Below are 19,470 nucleotides of genomic sequence, written 5' to 3'. Positions count from 1 at the left end.
GTCTTTGTTGTTTTGATGTCTTATTTGTAAATGAAAAGGGAAACAGCCATAATGCATATTTTTTTAAAAAAAGCAAATAACAAGAACTGAAACAGCACACACACACACACACACACAAATATATGTATATACATATACATTTGTTAATATATATATATACACATACATACATAAAGGTGGCAAAGACCTGCAAAATGCTCAAAATCATGAATCATTAGAAAACTGAAATTAAAACCACACTGAGATAACACTATACACTTATGAAAAGGGCTGGCATAAAAATTAACCATACCAAGCACTGGCAGGGATGTGAAAGAAATGGAACTCTCTAACATACTGCTGGTTAATATGCAAAAAAAAGTACAGTCACTTTAGATCTACCCTGTGACTCAGACACTCCACTTTAAGTTACTGACACAAGATCAAAGAGACACACATCCATATAAACTGACACAAATGTTTGTAACAGGTTTATTTCCAATAGTCACAACCTAGAAATAACCTAAACACCCACAAAGAGATGGATAAGTAAATCAACAGTGGTATATCCAAGGATAAGAATATTACTCAGGAAAAAAAAGAGAGAGATGAGCTATCCATATCTGAAAGTAATTACAAAGCATGAAGGAAATCAGAAAAAAATAAACAGCTTATTTTTCCAAGCATATAAATACAAGAAGATGCAAAGGTTATCTATTGTAAGGGAAAGTAAACCAATGGTTACCTGGAGAAGCTGGAAAGGAGGTAAGAAGAGATTATAAAAAGACATGAAGTAAATGACAGATATGGTCATTATCGGGAATAGGATGATGTTTTCAGAGGTTCATACCTATGTCAAAACCTATCAAACTGTACACTTTAAATATAAGCTGTTGAGTACATGTAAATTATATCTTTATAAAGCTTTAAAAATTAGCTCAAGATAAAAAAGAAGAAAAATATCTATGTCCCACTCTTTATGGGAAATAGGCTGGGCAATGCTGTATTGACTCCAGCATCTCTCTCCTCATGCCCTCTGGAAGGCCAGTCTTGTCTCAGTAGCAGCAAATATAGGGAGCAATGAACGTCTCCACCCAAGTCAAGAGGAGTGCTGCATCAGTCAAGAGAGCCACATCCTCAGAATATGAATCCCCTTTTCTGTTTTTTCTTCCCTGCACAGTAAGGGCCTTGAGGCGAACATCACCGAGAGGCTACAGCAATCCACAAAACCTGATTAATTTCTGACAATGTCCTCAGCTACACAAGATAAGCATGCCTAGAGGTCCCAAGATTTGTGTACACACAGATCCTCTGGTCACAGAAACATTTCTGGCTACACTTTTAGAAGAGGAACATTTCATTTAGCTGGCTGCAGACTCCTCCACTACCTACTAAAGTAGAGTTTCCGTACCTATTATGGTTTCCCTTGGAACCAACAGTCTTATAACCAGTGAGACTGGCCCAGTGACTTGTGGCCATCAGGGAATGTGGATCTTTGTAGACCTGGGGAAAATATCCCCTCAACAGTGCTGGGATACTCTGTGATATCTACCATGAGTAAGAGAAAAAAATCATGTGGCTCTCAGAAACACTGTTAAGATTCTCACATGTCCCCCTCCTTAGAGTCATCCAAGACTCATAAAAAACATAGGATACAGGCCTCAAATGAGGAAGAGAAAGCCCAGCAGTCTTTCCTAGGAGGCTCTATGCAGCAATGCAAATTTGGTAAAAATTGTCAAGTTGTTTTCTGCCATCTTGCTGTCCCTCCTCAGGCACAGCATGAGACCCATAAAAACTTCTTCTCCCATTCATGCCTGTAGAGCACAAATTTGTACTAGTTTATAAACTACCCTACACCAGAATAGAACTCCCCAAATTAATGAGGACTTAAAGGCCTTAGTTATTATTCAAGTCAAGGCAATATGTGGCCAAGAGTTCTAGAGTGTGTGACTTGCAAGCTGGAAAGACACATCACAAGTATCACGTGACACCAACATGTCCCTGAAAATTGTAGTCTTTGTTTGAATGCTGCCAGAAAACTCAAATGATGTTCTATGGAACAACATTGGGTCAGGTCCATGCCTAAGGTAATCAAAGAGGAGGGAAATATCCCCTAGGGCTCAGGTGACTCCTAACTTGGCTAACACAGTGGGGGACAGAGTCAGCTTCCCTGAGCAAACTGGATTGGTGACTGATGCACACTTTGTAGGCCTGCTGGCCGGTAGAGATAAAATGGCCTTCCCACATAACCGGGGATTCTCCCCACTGTGCATGCTCAGATGTATGAGAGTCAATTCAGAGAGATGGCTCCTCAGATAGTTTCCTCCACTGCCCTTATACTGACCACTGAAACTGCACATTTCCTGCCCATCTATGCCATTGTGCAGTGTGAACTCTCTGGTATTGAAAGAGGTTACATTTTCCTATACAGTAAGTCCCCTACATACGAACCTTCAAGTAGTGAGCTTTCAAAATGCGAACATGCGTTCTCATGTCCAATCACATGAGTTAGTTCATGTGTCTGGTGTACATTTTAACATGTGTGTATCCTCTACAAGTGCTTATGCTTTTGCGTACTTACTGAACAGTACTGTATAGACTAGTACAGTATCTTTATTTCAAGCTCAGGATGTCCAGAAACAAGCATAAAAGCAGAGGTGATGTGAAAGATTTTGGATGATGTGGACCAGTAACAAACTACGAACACTGTAGAAGAGCTCCTGTATCTCATCAGGCTCAGCCTGGATGAGTGAAAATGAGAAACAACACAGAGCTTCGAGGGAGGTTACATTAAAATATGATATTGGGAGATGTGGAAGAAACTGTGACAACTATAGAAATTGATGAACAAACATATGAAGAAATATATAAATCAACAAAATGGAATATTCCAATGCTCTTTTTCTGGGGAGATGGTGTTGTCCTAGTTGCCCCGCCATTGAGAGTTAGCTGAAACAAAGAATTTATCCTGTGTGGAAAATGAGATTTTGTATAATTGCCTCTTTAAATGTAGAAGATATTCAAAAGAGAAACTGGCGTACAGTTTGATTTAAGAAAAAAACAAGAATTCTTCCACTCTTGAAATAAGTTGATTTTCAGATAATTCACAAATTCTTAGGCTAAATGGCAGTTTAATTTTCTCCAACCCTTCCAATAAATGTGATCACCAAGATGCAGAACTTTTTCAGGAGTTCATTTGCCCCACTCTTTTTTCAGACAATTTCTGGGTTTCTTTCTTTAAACTGAATTGTTTCCTTTTTTTTGATTTAAAAAAAAAAAGCAATGGTGATGGAGCTGGTACTATTGTACTTTTCAGGGTACTGTAAAGTATGATTAAAAACGTTTTATTTTTTGTTTGTTTTTTATGTATTATTTGTGCAAAAAGTATTATAAACCTATTACAGTACAGTACTATATAGCCCATTGTGTTAGTTGGGTACCTAGGCTAACTCTGTTGAACTTAAGAACAAATTGGACTTACAAACTCACTCGCGGAACAGAACTTGTTAGTTCGTATAAGACATACTGTAAAAGGTTTCCCACATTCACTGCACTCTTAAGGCCTTTCTCCACTGTGACCTCTCTGATGACAACGCAGTTTGGAAGTGGTAATAAAAGACTTCCCACATGCACTGCACACATAAGGCCTTTCTCCAGTGTGAACCCTCTGATGATAATGGAGAGTGGAACTACAGGTAAAAGATTTACCACATTCACTGCACTCATAAGGCCTTTCTCCTGTGTGAATTCTCTGGTGTATTATGAGGTTATTTCTTTGGATAAAGGATTTCCCACATTCGCTACACTCATAAGGTCTTTCTCCAGAATGAACTCTCTGATGATAATGGAGGTCAGACCTAGAGATAAAAGATTTCCCACATTCACTGCACTCATAAGGTCTTTCTCCAGTGTGAGCTCTCTGATGGTAACGAAGGCTGGAGCTGAAGGTAAAAGATTTCCCACATTCATTGCACACATAAGGCCTTTCTCCCGTATGAATTCTCTGGTGTAAAATGAGGTTATTTCTCCGATTAAAGGATTTCCCACATTCACTGCACTCAAAAGGCCTTTCTCCTGTGTGAACTCTCCAGTGTTGAATGAGTGTCCACCTATTGTTAAAAGATTTCCCACATTCAGTGCACTTAAAAGGCTTTTCACCAGTGTGAGCTTTCTGGTGTTGATTCAATTGGGATCCATATTTAAACAACTTCCCACACTCACTACATTCATAAGGCCTTTCTCCTGTGTGAACTCTCTGGTGTTGAATGAGAACCCACCTATTGTTAAAAGATTTCCCACATTCACTGCACTCATAAGGCCTTTCTCCAGTGTGAACTCTTTGATGATAATGAAGGTTAGAGCTAGTGGTAAAAGACTTCCCACATTCACTGCACTCATAAGGCCTTTCTCCTGTGTGAGATCTCTGATGGTATCTGAGGGCAGGCCTAGAGATAAAAGATTTCCCACAGTCACTACACTCATAAGGCCTTTCTCCTGTGTGAGATCTCTGATGATAAGTGAGGGCTGAGCTAGAGGTAAAAGATTTTGAACATTCACTGCACACATAACTGTTTTCTCCATTGTGCCATGTGTGGGGAGAAATGAGGATAGATTTGTAGGGTAAGGATTTCCCACATTTGCTGCACTTGTACTGCCTTGCCGCAGAATGAATGCTTTGATGTTGACTGACGGTTGAGCTCTGCCTAAAGGATTTTCCAAATTCACCACACACATGAAGCCTTTCTCCAGCGTGGACTCTCTGGTGTACAACAAATGAGGATTTGTACCTGAATGTTTTCCCACACTCACTGCACACAAAACAAGGTCTTCCAGTGTGGACCCACTGGTCCTGAACAAGTGTGTGTTTGAGGCTGAGGGCTTTCTTGCATTCTCCCCAGGTGTGATGACCTCTCCTGTCTTGTGAAGTTGACTCGCACTGGGTGATTGTGTTTGGCTTCTCGACAGTACAAGAGGCCTGTTGCTGCAGATGTCCCACAATAGTCAGGAAGTCCTTTTCAAACTCCCTACAGGTAAATGGCTTCTGTGACACATGGAACCTGCAGCTCTTCACAAACAAGGCCTCATCCACACTGCTTCTGAGAGTTTTCTCTCCCATGTGCTGCCTTTGGTGCTGTTTAAAGTTTGCACTAAAATAAAATAGTTTCACGCATGCCCCACACCTCAACAGTTTCTGGCTGTGTTGTGTTTCCTGATCCTCAGCCAAGTGGAAAACATTTCTCAAGACTGGACCACACATCTCACAGGGGTGCGTCTTCTGGGAACACAAAGCTGCCTTGGGAGTCCTAGCCTGTGACATTCCTAGAGAAGCGATCTGTTCAAAAGGTGCCTCTGCGTCCTCTGCTCCACAGCAGCAACCTGAACAGAAAGAGATACTGGTCAAGTGCATGTCGACTATACGGAAGGGTCAAGCTCATCACAGATGTGCATCTGTCTCAACTACAAAACAGCCAGAAAACAATTAAAAAGATGGCAACAGTAAGTCCTTACAAAATTCTACAATTCAAAAACAGCAGCAAGGGGACTTCCCTGGTGGTACAGTGGTTAAGAATCCGCCTGCCAATGCAGGGGACACGGGTTCAAGCCCTGGTCCAGGAAGATCGCACTTGCCGCAGAGCAACTAAGCCCATGTACCACAACTAATGAGGCCGTGCTCTAGAGCCCATGAGCCACAACCACTGAGCCCATGTGCCACAACTACTGAGCCCGCATGCCACAACTACTGAGCCCACATGCTGCAACTACTGAAGCCCATGCACCTTGAACCCATGCTCTGCAATAAGAGAAGCCACAGCAATGAGAAGCCCGTGCACCGCATGAAGTCTAGCACCCACTCGCCACAACTAGAGAAAGCCCATGCGCAGCAATGAAGACCCAATGCAGCCATAAATAATAAATAAATAAATAAATAAATTTAAAAATAAAAAGAAAACAGCAGCAAGGACTTCCCTAGCAGTCCAGTGGTTAAGACTCCATGCTTCCACCGCAAGGGGCGTGGGTTTGATCCCTGGTAGGGGAACTAAGATTCCACATGCCATGTGGCGTGGCCAAAAACAAAAAATAAAACAAAAATACCCCAGTAGCCAAATCGATAAAAGAACAAGACTCAATCATACATTGCCAAAGAGACTCACTTCAGCATTAAGGACACACATAGGCTGAAAGTGAAGGCAACATAAAGACATTTCATGCAAATGGAAAACCAAAAGCCAGCAAGAGTAGCTATACTTATGTCAGACAAAATGAACATTAAGTGAAAATCTGCCACAACAGACAAAGAGGTTCATGATATAATGATAAAGGAGTTAATTCATCAAGAGACTATAACAATGGTAAGTGTATATGAAACTAACATTGGAGCACAAAAATATATGAATCAAATATTAACCAATCTGAAGGCAAAAATAGACAGGAACACAATAAGGGACTTCAATATTCTCCTTTCAACAACAGGTAGATCATCCAGACAGAAATTCAACAAGAAAAAAAGGAAAACTTTGGACTGGAACTATACTTTAGATCAAATGGACATATACAAAACATATCATCCAAATGCAGCAGAATACACATTCTCAAGTGCACACAGAACACTCCCTAAAAAATAAAAATAACCCAAACAAACAACAACAACAAAAGAACATTCCCTAGAGCAATCATATGTTATAGGTTATAAAACCAGATCTAACAAATTTAAGGAGATTGAAATAATACAACGTATCTTTGCTGACGACAATGGTATGAAACAAGAAATCAGTAACACGAGGAAAGTGGGGAAATTCACAAATATGTGTAAATTAAACAACACAATCATGAAAAAACAATAGGTCTCAGAAGAAACCAAAGAACACCTTAAGACAAATGAAAACAGAAACACAAAGTACCAAAACTTATGGGACACAGCAAAAGCAGTTCAAAAAGGGAAATTTAGATAAATAAATAGCTAATGTAGGCATTTATAGAAAAATAAAAATCTTGGCTTCACAGTTGACGTCTACCAAACACTCAAAGAAGATTAAATACCTATCCTTTTCAAACTCTTCCAAAATACTGAAGAAAAAGGAATGCTTCCTAACTCATTTTACTAGGCTAACATCACCTGATACCAAAAACAGACAAAGACAACACAAAAAAAGAAAATTATAGGACATCTCTGATGAACACAGATGCAAAAATACTGAACAAAGTATTAGCAAACTAAATACAACATTAAAAGGATTGTACAGCATGATTATTCCAGGGATGCAAGGATGGTTTGACATCTACAAATCAATCAATGTGATACATCACATTAACAAAATGAAGGATTAAAACCGTATGATCATCTCAATAGATACAGAAAATGTATCTGGCAAGATTCATCACCCATTTATGATTAAAAACTCTGAAAGAATTGCATAAAGAAGGAACATACCTCAACATAATAAAGGCCATATATGAAAAACCCCTCAGCTGACATCAAACTCAATGGTGAAAAGTCAAAAGCTATCCCTCTAAAATCAGGAACAAAAAAAGGATGTCCACTATCTCCACTCTTCTTCAACATAGTATTGGAAGTCCTAGCCAGAGCAGTAAGGCAAGAAAAACAAAAGGCATCTAAAGTGGAAAGGAATATGTAAAATTTTCACTATTTGCAGATAACATAATTTTACACATAGAAAACTTTAAAGACTCTACCAAAAAACTATTAGAAATAATCAACAAATAAAGTTGCAGAGTACAAAATCAACATACAAAACTCAGTTGAATGTCTAAACTCGAGCAATGAGCTAGCAAAAAAAAGGGATTAAGAAAACAATCTCACTTAAATGGCAACAAAAAGAATAAAATACATAGGTATAAACTTAACTATGGATAAAGACCTGTACAATGAAAACTATAAGACATTATTGAAAGATTGTAAAAGAAATCTTTTCAAACAAATGGAAAGATATTTAACGCTCATTGATTGGATGAATTAACATTGTTAAAAGGTCCATATTAGGGACTTCCCTGGGGGTCCAGTGGGTAAGACTCTGAGCTCCCAATGCAGCGGGCCTGGGTTCAATCCCTGGTCGGGGAACTAGATCCCACATGCATGCCACAACTAAGAGTCCGCATGCCAAAACTAAGACCTGGCGCAGCCTAAATAAATAAATAAATCTACCCTTAAAAAAAAAAGTCCATATTGGGACTTCCCTGGTGGCACAGTGGTTAAGACTCTGCCTGCCAATGCAGGGGACATGGGTTTGAGCCCTGGTCCAGGAAGATCCCACTTGCCACGGAGCAGCTAAGCCAGTATGCCACAACTACTGAGCCTGTGCTCTAGAGCTCATGAGCCACAACTACTGAGCCCGCATGCCACAACTACTGAAGCCCACACACCTAGAGCCTGTGCTCCATAACAAGAGAAGCCACCACAATAAGAAGCCCATGCACAGCAATGAAGAGTAGCCCCAATCGCCGCAATTAGAGAAAGCCTGCATGCAGCAAGAAGACCCAACACAGCCAAAATAATCATAATAATAATAAATAAAAAATAAATTTATAAAAACTAAATAGGGGCTTCCCTGGTGGTGCAGTGGTTGAGAATCCGCCTGCCACTGCAGGGAACAGAGGTTCGATCCCTGGTCCGGGAAGATCCCACATGCCGTGGAGCAACTAAGCCCGTGAACCACAACTACTGAGCCTGTGTTCTAGAGCCTGTGAGCCACAACTACTGAGCCCACATGCCACAACTACTGAAGCCCACACACCTAGAGCCTGTGCTCTGCAGCAAGAGAAGCCACTGCAATGAGAAGCCCACATACTGAAATGAAGAGTAGCCTCCGATTGCCGCAACTATAGAAAGCCTGTGAGCAGTGAAGACCCAACACAGTGAAAATGAAAAAAAAAATTTTAAAAAAAACACTAAATAAAATAAAATGTCCATATTACCTAAAGCAATTTACAGATTGAATGCAATCCCTATTGAAATCCCATAAAAAATAAATTTATAAAAATAAATAAAATAAAATGTCCATATTACCTAAAGAAATCTCAGATTGAATGCAATCCCTATTGAAACCCCAATGACATTTTTCACAGAAATAAAACAAAAAATTCTACAATTTATATAAAACCACAAAAGATCACAAATAGCCAAAGCAACCTGAGATTTAAAAAAAAACAAAAACAGGGCTTCCCTGGTGGCGCAGTGGTTGAGAGTCCACCTGCCGATGCAGGGGACACAGATTCATGCCCCGGTCCAGGAAGATCCCACATGCCGCAGAGCGGCTGGGCCCGTGAGCCATGGCCACTGAGCCTGTGCGTCTGGAGCCTGTGCTCTGCAACAGGAGAGGCCACAACAGTGAGAGACCCACGTACCACAAAACAACAACAACAACAACAAAAAAACAAAGCTAGGGGAATTCCCTGGCAATCCAGTGGTTAGGACTCAGCATTTTCACTGCAGTGGCCCGGGTTCAATCCCTGGTCCAGGTACCAAGATCCAACAAGACACACTACATGGCCCAGAGAAATAAACAAACACTAAAAAACAAACAAAAAAAACCCCCAAACAACATAAACAAAGCTATAGGTATCACAACCCCTGATTTCAAACTATATTACAAAGCCATAGTAATCAAAACAGTATGGTATTGTCAGAAAAACATATATATAGATCAAAAGAAACAGAATTGGGAACCCAAAAATAAACCCACAGATATGTGGACAATTAAGATTGATAAAGGAGCAAAAACCATACAATGGAGAAAGGTCTTCAATAAATGGTGTTGGGAAAACTGGACAGTCACATGCAAAGAAATTAAACTAGACCTCTATCTCACAGCATACACAAAAGTCAACTCAAAAAGAATTAAAGACTTGAATGTAATATCTGAGACCATAAAACTCCCAGAAGAAAACACAGGCAGCACACTCTTTGACATCGGTCTTACTAATCAATAACTTTCTAGATATGTCTCTTCAGGGAAAGGAAACAAAGGAAAAATCAACAAATGGGATTACATCAAACCAAAAAGCTTCTGCACAGCAAAGGAAACCATCAATAAAATGAAAAGACATCCTGGGACTTCCCTGGCAGTCCAGTGGTTAAGACTGCCTTTCCACTGCAAGGGGCATGGGTTCGATCCTTGGTTGGGGAACTAAGATCCTGCATGCCATGCAGCAAACCACCCCCCCACTCCCTGCCCAAAAAAAAGACACCTTATTTAATGGGAGAAGGTATCTGCAAGTGATATATGTAATAACGGGTTACTATCCAAAATATATAAAGAATTCACACAACTCAACAATAACAAAACCAAAACAACCCAATTAAAAAATGGGCAGAGGAGCTGAATAGACATCTTTCCAAAAGACATACAGATGGCCAACAGGAACAAAACCAGTATCTCCATGAAATACATGCACGTACATATATATATACATATATATACATATACATATATAATATTGCAGCATTATTCAGAAGAGTCAAGATATGGAAACACTATAAGGTGTTCATCAGGGGATGAAATGATACAGAAAATATGATATACACATAGACACACGCACCAACTTTCCCATGCATATGTGTGCAGAAATACTCAGCCATGAAAAAGGAAAAACTGCAACTTGCAACAAGGATGAACCTAGAGAACATTATGCTAAGTGAAATAAGCCACAGAGAGAAAGACAAATACTGTATATTACTTATATAGAGAGTCTTAAAAAAAGTAAAACTTAGAGAAACATAAAGCAGAATGCCAGATATTGAGGGTTAAAGAAATGGGGAGATGTTGGTCAAAAACACTTTCAGTTATGAGTAAGTTCTAAGGATCGAATGTATAGCATAGTGACTATAGTTATTTATTTATTTATAATTTTTTCTTAATTAATTAATTTTTTTTTTTTGGCTGCATTGGGTCTTCTTGCTGTGTGTGGGATTTAGTTACAGGGAGCAGGGGTTACTCTTCATCGCAGTGCACGGGCTTCTCATTGCAGTGGCTTCTCTTGTTGTGGAGAATGGGCTTCAGTAGTTGCAGCATGTGGACTCAGTAATTATGGCTTGTGGGCTCTAGAGCACAGGCTCAGTAGTTGTGGCACACAGGCTTAGTTCTCCACGACATATGGGATCTTCCTGGACCAGGGCCTGAACCCAGGTCCCCTGCATTGTCAGGCAGATTCTTAACCACTGTGCCACCAGGGAAGTCCACTATAGTTATTTATTAACACTGTATTGTACACTTGAAATCTGCTAAAAGAGTAGATCCTAGGTGTTCTCACACACGCACACATAGAAAAGTAATTATGTCAGGTGATAGGTGTGTTAATTAACTTCACAATGGTAATTATTTCATAATATATATGTATATCAAATCATCACATTATATATATTAAATACAGAAATTTTGTCAATTATATCTCGATAAAGTTGGGGCAGGATGAAATGGATAGAAGAAGTCTAAACATCACAAAAAGAACTATATAGGATAGAGTTCAATAGTAGTCCATGTACGTAGTCACCATGACAATGGCTGCAATTCCATAAACAGGCAGGCACAAGAAATTATCAGATACAGGAGTGGCCACAGAAACTGCATGGACCTGGACACACTGACCCATCCAGTGAAAGGGCAAGCAAGCTGCATCCATTAGCCTTACTGCAAGACTACTGACCTCAAATCCTTCCCTATGAGGGTTTGGTACAGCAGGAATTAGGGCTGTAGGGGAGAAAAGAGGGTAGTGCAAACACCCCAGCCTTAACGACCACAACTACCCAGAACAATGGGGAAGCAAGCAGTGCCTACACCACATGCAGCACAGAGCACTTTCTGGGGGCGGTGAGGCAGAATACAGACCCTAGCCCATGTCACTGGGGAGGGTGAGGGTCTTACCCACTGAGGATATAAGTGCGTAGTTCTCCAGCATCACATCAAGGTACAGGCGTATCTGAGCCTCATCAAGGAGTCTCCATTCCTCCCAGGAGAAGTACACGGCAATGTCTTCAAAGGTCACACCAACCTGTCACAAAGGGGACAGATGAAACCTTGCACATTCTCTGAGAAATCACAACACATCTCCCCACACACCTATGCCATTCCCATCCTCCACTGGAGATCCCCACCTCAGAGGAGATACCAGGCCCTGGTGCCACTGATGCCTGCTCTCTCTTCATCATCCCGTTTTATCACTGTGTTCAGCCCTCAGCAGTAACTGGCAGTGAGGGTGCACCCAGATGCCATCTAAGCTCTGGGCTTGGCCGGTAATATCCCTTCCCTCCAGCCAAGCAATTCCCCTGGAATCTCTCAAATTGTGGGAATTGAGACACAGCCAAATGTAAGCTCATGCTTTACCTGTAAATCCTCAAAACCAGGGCCTGGGGGCCATCAGCTCACACTTCCTTTCCATGTGCACATCATTCTGTAGATGATATTTCTCTCACAATTTCAGACCCTAGAGTTGCGCTTCCACAGCACTGCCACATCCCTGCACCACACCATAGAATTCTCCCTGAACATACCCACACATTTGACGCTTGGCATCCAGAGGGGGCTTAAGAAATTCAGACAGGATTTGGTACAACCCCAGTCCTCTGATGGATCCAATACCAGAGTAAGTCACAAATGCTGCTTAGAAGATCTCCCCAACTGCCTCTAATCTTTGCTTCAGTATTAGCCACCCAGAGCCACATGTGAATTTCATGTTCCCTCAACTCTCTTCAACTTTCTTACTGCCAGTTCTGTCCTTTCAGCAGCCACAACACTCCTCTCTCTCTCCACTCAACCTCTGTAAAAAAAAAAAAAAAACCAGTCCTAAAAACCTCCCTGCCAGGCACAGTGACCCACAAATGACGACATTTGCTGCAGACCATATCCACTAGCAAGCCTCAAACGTCCCAAACCCCGTCAAAGCTCACCACAAAATTCTGGAGAAGCCACATAGTAGTAATACTAAATAAGCAACAGACCCAGTCTCACTGCCTTCTTGTCTCAATTACTCCTAAGTCTCCTCAACCGTCACTTGTCCACTCATCCCATGGAAGCCTCGGCCTCCCGCCAGATCAACCTCTCTCCCATACCGTTCCCACTGCCACTTCTCTACCTCACTTGGGTTTGCAATGCCCAGCAACCCAATCAGGCCCTGAGCCAGAGAACCACTCCTCAGCACACACCAATCTTTCTGACCTACTAATACCATGGCCCCTATAACCTGTACTCCCCTCCTAAATGTGATCCACAGCTCCACCCTGGTCCACACAAGGGCCATCACTTTTTAAAGTTTCCATTCCTGAACACCTTCCCCAGTTTTCCAGACCTGCATGTCCAGCTGCCCACTTGTTGCCTACACTCACTCTTCTCTGAAACATCTCAGACTCTTAACAGCGCCAAAACAAACTTATAACATTCCCAAGAATAATTAACCTGCTGCTAACGTCCCCATCCAGTTGATGGGCCTTCCATCCCTTCGTCTACTAGGACCAACACCCCTAGGGTCATCCCTCACTACTTCCTTTCTCTTGGCACCAGCAACACCCACAATTTGGTTTGACCCTTCTCAAAAAATTGATCCAGAATTCAACCACTTCTCGCATATCCAAGACAGTCACTGTGGTCCATCAGCACTCACCCAGGCTATTGATATTAATCCGTCTGTGCTTCCTGTCTCCTCCCTTACCCCCCTGATTTGTTCTATTCTTTGCAGCCAGAGGAAGCCTATTTTGGTCTGGGTGAGATCGCTTCCCACCTGCGAGTCAACCCTATATCACCTGTGTAATAAACGGCCAACTTTTTTTTTTTTTTTTTTGCCACACCATGCGGCTTGTGGGATCTTAGTTCCCCGACCGGGGATTGAAACCCGCCCTTAGCAGTGAGAGCGCGTTGTCGTAACCACTGGACGGCCAGGGAAGTCTCATAAACGGCCAGCTTTTCATGCAGCAACGCTGCAAGCTTAACTCTGGGCAGCAGCATCTTGTTCCTAGCAGAAACAATCGAGAATTGCCTCAGTCCCTGGTCAGTCAGACCTCCAAACTTCTGCTCGTGACGGTCCCGGTCCCTCCGCCTGTGACCCTCTGCCACGCGCCAGCACACTGTCAGAAGAAACAAGGCCCCACCCACGGCCGCCTCACCGTCCTGGACACCGGGGCCTGGGCTGCAGGCACGTGAACAGGGACCCCGCACTGGGGGCTTTAGTGTCTGGTGGGGTGAGGGCGGTGAGTGGCCGGAGGACGAGTGTTTACCTGACACGGGTCCCTCGGCGCTACTGCCGCCATCGGACTCTGTGGGCGGAGCGGGGCCGGAGCTGCGGGAGAGGAAACGAGACGCTGGCACGGCGGTCACTCTCCCGGGTCTGGTGCAGGGCCCCCAGGTGGCGTCGCCGAGCCTCAGACCCGCCTCTGTGCAGCAGGTACCTTCTCAGTCTCGTCACCTCTTCCCAGCACCGGTAACCGAAGCTTTCGAATTGTGAAAACGCTCAAGCACATTCAAAATGACGTCCACAACGAGGCGGCCGGAAGTCCCGCCCTGACGCTAATGCGTCCCAGGAAAACCCGGCTTCTCTTGCCTTAATTGGCTCATCTTCGCAGCCACCCATCGCACATCCGTCTGGGTAATGCATTTCCCACAGATCCACAAGCGTAGGTCCAGAATGTTACAACTCTGACATCTTGGAGAAAAGCCAAATCTACACCGCGAGGACTCACCACTAGGAAAACCAACCAAAGTCCAGAGACGGAGGACGGGCATTGCCTCTTCTTAAAGAGAGTGCACTCAGATGTTTGAGGAATAATATCTGTAGCTGATCACCCAAGTGTTTGGAGACGTTATTTCAGGCTCTGTGAAGCTCAGCGTGTTCCCAGAGTCGAAGAGTATCTTTCGAGATGCTCTCAAATCCATTAATCCAAATGTACATACGATTGCAGAGTCATTTAGACAAATAATGGAGCCAATGGAAACTGAAGCTAATAAACAATAGTGTACTCTCCGTCTGAGTATGTTTGGTAAAGACAAAATAAACACCCCAGAAAGTGTAGCGATAAGAAAGATAGAAGGATGTTACGCCACCTTGAGGAAGGAGTACAAAGACGGGTCTTTGACGGTGATTCCCACAGAGAACATGTCTCCTGCCTGTACAGTTAAATGCTGTGTCCACTTCGTTGAGCAACACTTTCATCTACTTAATATATCTTACTCCATATCCTTACATGTATTCAATTCCTTTCTGAATCTGACGTCAGTCTCAAAAAGAGAAAAACAAAACAAATGCTATTTTGGCATGGGACAATGGCTGCAGTGTTTTGCCGTATTCCATCGTTATTTATCATTTCATGGTTGGTCTTGTTTCATCTACCCCATGCACCTTAGTATATTATTTCACCTGTAATCCTAGAAAGCTTGTATTTGAATGTATAAACTCTACAGAATGTGTTTTTAAAATGTAAGGGTTCTTTCATAAATCCAATAAATTTAGCACATAAAGCCATAATATTTAAAATTATAGGGACTTCCCTGGTGGTCCAGTGGTTAACTTTGCGCTCCCAATGCAGGGGGCCCGGGATCCATCTCTGGTCAGGGAACTAGATCCCACATGCATGCTGCAACTAAGTGTTCGCATGCCGCAACTAAGAGTCAGCATGACGCAACTAAGAGTCAGCATAACACAACAAAGATCCCATGTGCAGCAACTAAGAACGGGCACAGCCAAATAAATAAACAAATATTTTAAAATAAATAAATAAAATTATAAATATGTTAATGCTGAATTTTCTTGTTGTAGTATTCGTTATCTAGGGAGAATTTATTGCAATCTGGAAACAAAATATATATTTAGCCAATTATTGTGCCTTGTTAGTCTATTAACCTATATGTACCCACTCAGTGTGGGCACACTAGAGCCAAGTAGGTGGAAGGCACTGCAGCCTGTAGACTGTGATGGGCCCACTGCATCTACCAGTCAGTGGAAATTTGTTGTAACCTCCCTAGGGACCCAAGAGGATATGGAGCCCTGAGGCCTGTAGTCCATTTATCCTTCTGCCCCCACCCACTCTTTGCCACTACTGCGGAAGGAAAGGTTTGCATCAGGTAAGAGTCAGCTCTGCTTTCCAACTGCTGAAACTTATCATATGGGTTTGTCCCCACCAGCTCTGGACCCTGGAAGAGTTGTATAATGTCTTTGTACCTCAAGATAAAAGTTAGCCTAGGTTCAATATAGCTGATTTCACAGATGTACAAAACTCATCTTGGCTTAGCACAGGATGAGTTTTTCTCATTTATAGATATGTTCCTATGTATAGGCAGTGAACTCAGCACCACACAGTGATTCGGGGACCAAGATGCCTTCTATAGTAAACATGTGGCTTTAAGGCTTTCCTGGCACCATCCAGCTGACCAAGAGGAAACAAGAGGAAAGGGAGAAGTCACACCCACTATCACATACCTGACTTCCAATCACATTCTGTTGACAAGAACTAGTCTTTTTGGCCACCCCTGTGTGCATGGGCAGGAAAATGAGGTTGAGCTGTGTGCCCAAGAGAAGACCAAATGAGTCTGGTGAACATACATGCAGTTGGCTGCACTCCGCATACTCTTGAAAAATAACAGCCGTAATAGATTCTATGCCGTGTAAGCAGATAACGCAGGAAATGATCCACATAAGACCTAGGTCACAGTGTGTGGCTCAACAAAAGTTACTTATTAATATTTGTTATGTAACAATGATAGTCATAATGAATAATATTAATAGCTCAAATTTATTTGCAGACTCACTTGAAAAGTCACACTTCCTAGTTAATTATACCCATAAGGGACTTCCCTGGTGGTTTCAGTGGTTAAGACTCTGCACTTCCAATGCAGGGGGCCCAGATTCGATCCTTGGTCAGGGAACTAGATCCCACATGCCACAACTAAAAATTCCGCATGCCTCAACTAAAGATCCCACACAAAAAATAAATAAAATAGGGCTTCCCTGGTGGCTCAGTGGTTGAGAGTCCGCCTGCCGATGCAGGGGACACGGGTTCGTGCACCGGTCCGGGAAGATCCCACATGCCGCGGAGCGGCTGGGCCCGTGAGCCATGGCCACTGAGCCTGCGCGTCCGGAGCCTGTGCTTCACAACGGGAGAGACCACAACAGTGAGAGGCCCGCGTACAGCAAAAAAAAATATGTGTGTGTGTGTGTGTGTGTGTGTGTATACATCCATGAATACTCTTCATCCCGCACCTATACCTTCACTGTATATGTTGATCCTTCTCTTTATTAGTGAGACACTGAAAAAGTCTTTTCCCCCATGTCTTCCTGTTCTCACTGTCCTGTAAAACATAAAGGAGTAACTTGCTCTTCTTTCATATCTGGGCTGATGCAGGCAGCTGGAGCCATGCGGCATATTGATAGCTATCACGCAGAGTCATGGTCTCTTTCCTCTGGTAGCTTCTCCAGCTGGCCAGATTCTCCACTGTTCCTCAAAGGCTGTTCCCAATCTTCACCCCTCTCCTCACTACCACGTCTCCACTTTAATATGACAAGCTAACAGACTCTTTATTCCTAAAAAGGGCCCATAATCTTTCCCAGTCCTTCAAATTCCCCAATTTTAGTGGTCCCTGACTTCCAAGAGGTTGAGAAGGCTGGAAACAAACTCAGATCCCTCAGTCCTTCTTCTATGAAACCCAAAATGCAGCCATAGCCATCCACATGTCTTGTCCATCTGACATTATTTTCACCCCCTGGATTCACCACGCCAACAAACTCAATGAGCTCCGACACTACTATCCTATTCCAAGGTATCGTATCTTGCCTGAGTGTGATTTCCCCACATTTGCGCTGTGCACTGTTCAGCTCGGACTCCTGCACCAGCTCCCAAATCCACACAGACCTTGCTCCAGACCGCCACCACCTCCCACACAGCTGCTCACTCCTCATATAACCTACTTCATGTTCGAAATGAGGGAGTCTGTACTTTTGTCTTTGCTCCGTAACCCTTACACACTCATGTAGAGCTGTATCCTCCTTGCTTCTTCCTTTCTCACCTCTGCAGAAATGGTCCTGACTCTGGCTGAAGCCATTATCTGCATCTGAACCTAAATGTCACCTTCATTTTTTCTCAGGGAACTCACTGCTTCACTTATTTCCTGCCTCTGGTAACTTCATTCTCTCTATGATCAACATTTTAAAACGCTCATGTTGTTGAGAATGGGAAAAATATAACAAACATAAAATACTCTCAGATATATAATGAATGGCCTCTAAATGGTGTTGACTGTATTTCAGCTGCCCATACACACTTCCTGGAGAAGTTGTCTCATCCTAGGAATGGATCAGGATGGTCAAATATTTTCACACATTCATAAATTAATTTTAAAGAGAAGCTGCTTACAAACATGCTGTATAAAGCCCCAGTGGGGCTTTCTGCAAAGGTGAGGATCACTGGTCAGAAGTGTTCTACCTGTTTTCCATACTGCCCATCCAACTGCACCAGATACTCACAGTCCTTGTCACACTTGGAGCATTTGAGATACTACTTTATGATTTTTATTCTGTTACTAAACTTTGGGATGAATTGTTTGGATAAATACCCTCCTGTGCTGATATTCATTGATTTTTCCATCTTGAACTCCAACCTGAAATATATCAATAGAGCAAATCATTGCCCTTTCCTCTATATTTCTTGAAAATAAACTTCTATGCTGGAAGATAGAGAATGGGACAAAAATAAAGCCCCCTTCCACTCAGATATTTCAATGATATCTAAACACACCAGAGAGAATAGAGTCCAAACACAGAGGCATAAACAGACAGTGATAAGGGAATATGTTAAATGTGAAAAATGGTAGACTCAGAAAGAGCGGAAGGCATTCTAGATTCAGAGCCACAATTTTGAGCCTATATTCATGTGAAAAGGTCACACTTTGTCTAACTGCCTTGGTTCTCCAAACTACAACTACCATGAATTTACTGTCATTTTAATCGGCTTAAGATGGGCAATTTATAGTGCTGCATTAAGGAAAAACAATAGGAATGCCAACAAAATAATGTAAATGCCCCTAGGGAAAACAAAGATTTAGATATCGGCTTTTATGCAGGGTCTGTGAATACATTCAGTCATTTATGGAGCACTGGCAGTGCTGTCCCCGCAAACCACTGTGTGTGCTCTTCATTTCCTCTAACACAGATGGTCATATGTGGTCTCTAAAGCCCAGCTTTAGAGGAAAAGTGTTTTTCAACCTAATTGACAGCTTTTCTTAGCCAAAACTCAGTAGTATATTTACCTTCAGTGAACTTAAGAAGAATAATTTGCCATTATAAAAATAAAGTACCGGGCTTCCCTGGTGGCGCAGTGGATGAGAGTCCGCCTGCCGATGCAGGGGACGCGGGTTCGTGCCCCGGTCTGGGAAGATCCCACATGCCGCGGAGAGGCTGGGCCGGAGAGCCATGGCCGCTGAGCCTGTGCGTCCGGAGCCTGTGCTCCGCAACGGGAGAGGCCACAACAGAGAGAGGCCCACATACCGCCAAAATAAATAAATA

The 19,470-nt window shown here is 42.6% G+C and overlaps 1 protein-coding gene and 1 pseudogene across 1 annotated transcript; one reads left to right on the top strand and one right to left on the bottom strand.

Moving 5' to 3' along the window:
* Window positions 1-457: 457 nt before the first annotated feature.
* LOC101282872 (zinc finger protein 256-like) lies at window positions 458-15,471 on the bottom strand. Its single transcript, XM_033411850.2, has 3 exons — window positions 14,198-15,471; window positions 11,856-11,982; window positions 458-5,355 (listed from the first exon to the last, which is right to left on the bottom strand). The coding sequence occupies exons 1-3, from the start codon at window positions 14,228-14,230 to the stop codon at window positions 3,536-3,538; spliced, it is 1,980 nt and encodes a 659-aa protein (XP_033267741.1). The 5' UTR covers window positions 14,231-15,471; the 3' UTR covers window positions 458-3,535.
* Window positions 2,058-2,932, top strand: LOC101282619 (U6 snRNA-associated Sm-like protein LSm3; annotated as a pseudogene).
* Window positions 15,472-19,470: the final 3,999 nt, after the last annotated feature.

This window comes from Orcinus orca, chromosome 20 (genome assembly GCF_937001465.1).
Source record: "Orcinus orca chromosome 20, mOrcOrc1.1, whole genome shotgun sequence".
NCBI lineage: Eukaryota > Metazoa > Chordata > Mammalia > Artiodactyla > Delphinidae > Orcinus > Orcinus orca.
The sequence above is the reverse complement of the archived record's forward strand: the minus strand, read 5'-3'. Positions and strand labels throughout refer to the sequence as shown.

Coding starts and splice junctions, on each gene's coding strand:
- LOC101282872 (XM_033411850.2), bottom strand. CDS start 14,230: ATGGCGGCAGTAGCGCCGAGGGACCCGTGTCAG. Junction 11,983..14,197: donor CGCCGAGGGACCCGTGTCAG/GTAAACACTCGT, acceptor CCTTTGTGACAG/GTTGGTGTGACCTTTGAAGA. Junction 5,356..11,855: donor CGCACTTATATCCTCAGTGG/GTAAGACCCTCA, acceptor CTTTCTGTTCAG/GTTGCTGCTGTGGAGCAGAG.